The sequence below is a fragment of the Papaver somniferum genome, unplaced genomic scaffold, assembly GCF_003573695.1.
Source record: "Papaver somniferum cultivar HN1 unplaced genomic scaffold, ASM357369v1 unplaced-scaffold_51, whole genome shotgun sequence".
Taxonomy (NCBI): domain Eukaryota; kingdom Viridiplantae; phylum Streptophyta; class Magnoliopsida; order Ranunculales; family Papaveraceae; genus Papaver; species Papaver somniferum.
The window spans coordinates 121,493-126,507 of record NW_020647749.1 but is presented as its reverse complement, the minus strand read 5'-3'; the positions used below and the strand labels follow the sequence as shown (position 1 = coordinate 126,507).

The 5,015-nt window shown below is 35.3% G+C and overlaps 1 protein-coding gene across 1 annotated transcript in view; it reads left to right on the top strand.

The window, feature by feature from the left end:
* Positions 1-1,583, top strand: part of LOC113342983 (aluminum-activated malate transporter 2-like) — a 5,036-nt gene extending 3,453 nt beyond the window's left edge. Inside the window, exons 2-5 of the mRNA XM_026587335.1 lie at positions 221-397; positions 860-936; positions 983-1,015; positions 1,439-1,583. Coding sequence (XP_026443120.1) covers positions 221-397; positions 860-936; positions 983-1,015; positions 1,439-1,583 — 432 coding nt within the window. The remainder of the gene's footprint in view (positions 1-220; positions 398-859; positions 937-982; positions 1,016-1,438) is intronic.
* The last annotated feature ends 3,432 nt before the right edge of the window (positions 1,584-5,015 follow it).

Sequence of the window (5,015 nt, the reverse complement as noted above, 5' to 3'; positions counted from 1 at the left end):
TACTCTGGACTTTATTACTGTTTCAGTGACGGAAGAGGGGCGTCTTTGTGTAATTGCTAATAATGGTAATTGGCTTAGTTTTTTCACTGTTGAAGTATGGCAAGTGCAAGTTTATGGGGTACATGAATCGTGGACTAAGCGTTATGTTATTAACAATAACACAATAACTCAGGCAGTCATGTTTAAAGAAGTTTTTTTCAATAATTTATGGTCTTTTAAGAATGGGAAGATTGTATTCATGGATCCTGGTTATGTAGTAGTATATGATCCAAAACATGAAAGTGCTATTGAAAGAAAATTGGATAGGTTTGCAAATTTGATATCTGAAGTTAACTACTCAGAAAGCTTAGTTTCAGCCAGTTCTGGTACTTACACGGGGAAAGAACAAATAGAGGAAGTAACCCAAGACCACATAAGAATGTTTTATTATACTGCTCCTTATATGAAAACTATGAAATAGTTTGCGCTTTAACATTTCAGGTATTTTGTTTTAGCTTTCGAAATCTATTAATAGCATGTCATTGGTATGGAATTATGTTCATCCCATTAACTCTTGATCAATGCATGTTCCTATTTATAAAAATTTCTGGTTAGCTATTTTCTCATTGATTTTCTGTTTTGATTTTGTGCGTGCAATTCTGAAATATAGATGACATGGTTGAGTGAGTTGATCTGCATTAAGCACCTAATTTAATCAATGAGTAGTTTTCTGTAACTTGTGGTGGATAACAAATACAGGAAAAATGAGACAGCAAGGGAACTGTTCCCATTGTAGCCCCATATTTGAAGTTTAATAACTTGTGGGAGTGGTTGAAGATAGGATTTATTGTGTAGTTGCTGATAATGGTGATCCGGTTAGAAAGTTAATGGAGTTGATGAATCTGGTTCCGTTATCATCAACGAGACAATAGCATTAAGTCACGGACAAAGACTGTGGTATGAAGATTATGTGGTATTTTGTTTGCGATTTAAAATATTTCAGGTATTTCGTTTTAGGATTAGAACCTATTATCAGGTATGAAATTTATGTTCATCCCATCTTCCTATTGTTAAAAGATGGGAAGGAAGTACTTGCAATAGTTCTTAAAAATTTAAATTTTAGATATACAAATATCTTTATCTTTTGAACCTCATTTATATAAAAAGCCTGGCCTGAGTTGCATCCTTGTCTGAACACAGAAAAGTTGATCCTGACACTTTAAGGAAGAAAATTGCTTCAAATAGGATGTCTTCAGTTTAAGCAATTAGTGAAATGAAAATGGAGTCTCTTGGCAACACAGAGGCATCACTGAAGACATCCTATTTGAAGCAATTTGACAGTTGGAGTTTGAACTCCTCTAACTGTTGTACAACTTCAATTTGTTTCTGCAAAAAATTGATTGCTGGGTTTGAACTCCTCGTAACTGTTGTTAACTGTTGTTAACTGCAACAACTGCAGCTCTATGATACCGTGCTCCAGGAATGTAAGGCAAACACAAAAACCGATGTCTACAGACTACAGTTTAGCAGTAATCGCATTAGAATCTCTGACTGGGAATTCTCCTGGAGAGGCAATGCATGGTGTTGGTTTACCACAATGGTGAACTTCAATTGTGAAGGAAGAATGGACAATTGAAGTTTTTGATGTCGAAATACATCTACAACAGGAGATGAGTTGCTAATACATTGAAATTAGCTTTACATCATGGTGATCCGTTACCAGCCGCACGACCAGAAGTCCAACGACTGGAAGAAATGAAACCTGAATTTGCTTCCAGTTCTGGTGATGATAGTGGTGCTGATGCTGGTGTTAGTGGCTCTGGTTATGGTGCCGCACTGCCGCTATCGTCCCCCCTTCAAAATGACTGAGTAAAATGATTCTCTTATCTCACCTTTTAGAAGTTTCTGTTATTTTTCGTAGGACATTATAGACATAATATTAGTGGTAGTGAGGCATTTGTTCTTGATGGGCTATGGGTTTCAGACTTTACATATGCAGCATACTCTGTTAACAAATCTTGATGGGTAAGCATTTATTCTGTGTTCTCTACTTTTATACTTCTCTATCATCAAATCAAATACTGGTGGCTGTTTAGGTCTATATATATCACTACTGGTGGCTGGTGGTTGGAGACAAATTCACTTGGAGATGCTTCGTATCTGACGATTTCATGACATAATCCACTGGCGAGAGTAATTTTCTATTGCTTTTATCTCACCCACTTTGACAATTCTAGTAGTATATATCACTACTCCGATGTTGCCTTATCACATAATGTTGTGTACATTTGTGGAAGGCTGCAGATTGTTTTCAGAAACGAGTGTATGTTGTAGGGCCTACGGCCCATCTATATAGTTAGGGTTCACCTTCCATGTATATAAAGGATACTATAGCTATGTAATAAGGTTGATCCATTATCAATAGAAATCTCTCTTATGTCTTTGTTTCTTTCTTTTTTCCTATAATTCTACTGAAACACGTTATCTGTCACGATCCTCTAACCGAACAACCAATTTTCTCTCTCTCTTCTTGATCGACTGCGCTCTTGGGATGCACCAGCTCTTTGGTGACTTTTTTTTTTGTGGGTTATCATGGTTCAAGTACGATACGGGGATTTAGGTCTGTAATTCAATTTTTTTTTTTGTTAACGGGATCTTGCAGCCAGGTAATACCTAAACAAATCTCATTTTCTTTAAATATACTTCTTGTTATCAAATGTTTTCCAATATATCTATATCTTCAAATGTGTAAATGTTGTTTCATCCGTTAAGAATTGCACATGTCATGTGAATCATGACTGTATTCGTCGATGATTGATTTGATTAATTGCTTGCACATTATGTTGTTGTTAGTGATTTAAACTTTGGACAAGCCTTTTTTGGTAGTTAACAGCTGCATATGTTTTGACAGTATATAGACTACCCATGTAATGATTTCATATATTTTGATTTTCATTTGAAGCAATATATATATAGTTTGATGATTCTGAGTCTAATCCGTGCTGTACTTTTTATTTTTTGGTTCTTTTTTTTGGTGCGGCGGTTGATATTCCCATCCACTGTGTGATTGAGGAAGAAGACATTATGTCATGAAGGGGAATTCGAACCGATCCCGTCCTATCCTGTCCTGTTCCGACTCGTTCCAACCAGGTCCCTTCCAGTCATGTTCCGACTCGTTCCAACCAGGTCCCGTCCAGTCGTGTTCCGACTCATTCCAGATCAGATGCGTCCCATTTTGTTCTGATTTTGGACTGTGTGCGATCCAGGACGTTCTGGTTTTTGGCTATGTATTGTGGGAACCAAAATTTCGAGGTATGTAACTAAAATGTGGGTGGTTACATTGACTATTTACTAGGCTTATTTATTTGTTTTTAAGACATGCTTAGTATTATTTATTTTTGTCTTAAAATAAGTCTACATCATAGAAATGGTCAATTTAAATTTTAATTGTTGATCTAGATCATTAGTAATTTTGGTCTTAATGCTATTTTGTTCTCTTAATGATATTGGATATAGTTGAATGGTGTCTTTTGTTCAATTGGTTGTATCAACTCTATTTCAATGTATTCATTTGGGGTTTAAAAGGACTTAAGCACCATTATTGTGTACTTGATATTTTTCTCCCAAAATTTGAATGTTCCTTGAAATGTATCCACTTGCTCGACTATTAATATGTCAGTTATTTTCTAAAGATACGTTGCAAATAAAATCACATGTATTCCAAATTTTGTGGAAGAACTCACAAAAGATGATATGAGTCAGAAAATTTCCATATTTCTCTACTTCATCCATGATACTAACGAACCAGTATATGTTGAAATATGAAAACAAGAGAATTATATTTAGTAACCTACTCAACCTAAAGTAATTGGTTGACATGTGTAGTGAGATTCTCTTGGCCTATTGAGATAAAGAAATTTCTCAAATTAAGCCAAATGTAGCAAAACTGAAAATGGAAAGAACCCCGAAGTAATAAGGGTTAGACGTACTGACTCATATAAAGCATGTGAAAAGGGACATATATATCATGAGACAAAGATGCATTTATTTCCTTGGTAGTGATGACACCAAAATACAGGTATCAACTGAATACGGGACGAAGCTAAAATGTAACTCTCGCTCCCATCATAAATGAAAGAGTTGGAAATGCACCTGGCCACAAATGTTGGTAAATACAATGTACTGTATGTATCATAATAGCAACCAATTTTCACATCAACTTTAGTGGCAACAAGAATTTTGCCTGGCCAATTGACTATCTTATCGAGCGTAGCACTGCTCATTTTTTTAGATTAAACAAAGACGTCGCAAAACCTCTATATGTACCAAGAGATAATCACACCTTGTTAAATTCCCAAGTAATCCGTGCAAATAGATATCATGTGGAACATCAAAATGATGAGAATGTAATTGATTGCGTCTTTTATTGTCTCTAATATATTTGGAAGGAAATACATTCTAGAGAAACAAATGAGTCAATCTAGTGCAATATAATTCACTATAATATTTGGATTATTGAATCCATATTGACCCGGATGATGAAATGTTGGAAACTGACTCATACAGGCTATGGGTATAACCATAAAGAGACTTTGGTTGTGACATGATGATTGTTTTGAAAGAACTCATACAAATATCACTTTATTTGAGTGAACGAAAATGGGAAAAAGATTGACAGAATGCAAAGTGACGGCATATCTCTCAATAAGTGTTTTCTAAATTACTAGATGCACAACCCCCTTCCCATTATGCTTTTAGGTAAGAAAGCATATCACTCGTTTTTACAAAGTCTTCAGTAAAACAGGATCGAGACCATCCTAAGTTGCAAATGGTAAAAATTTCATATTACAAAGAAAACAAGGTGAAATTTAGAAAAATATTCATGCAGAATGCGGACCATTAAAGTGACTGATAGATCTGGTGAATGTTTTGACATTTTGGGCTAGTTACAGTTCCCAAGAAATTTGCGTTTCGAAAACTCCTAGCACATATTACGTACACAATGCAAAGTGAAAAGGCTAACCACCCTTGTTAAT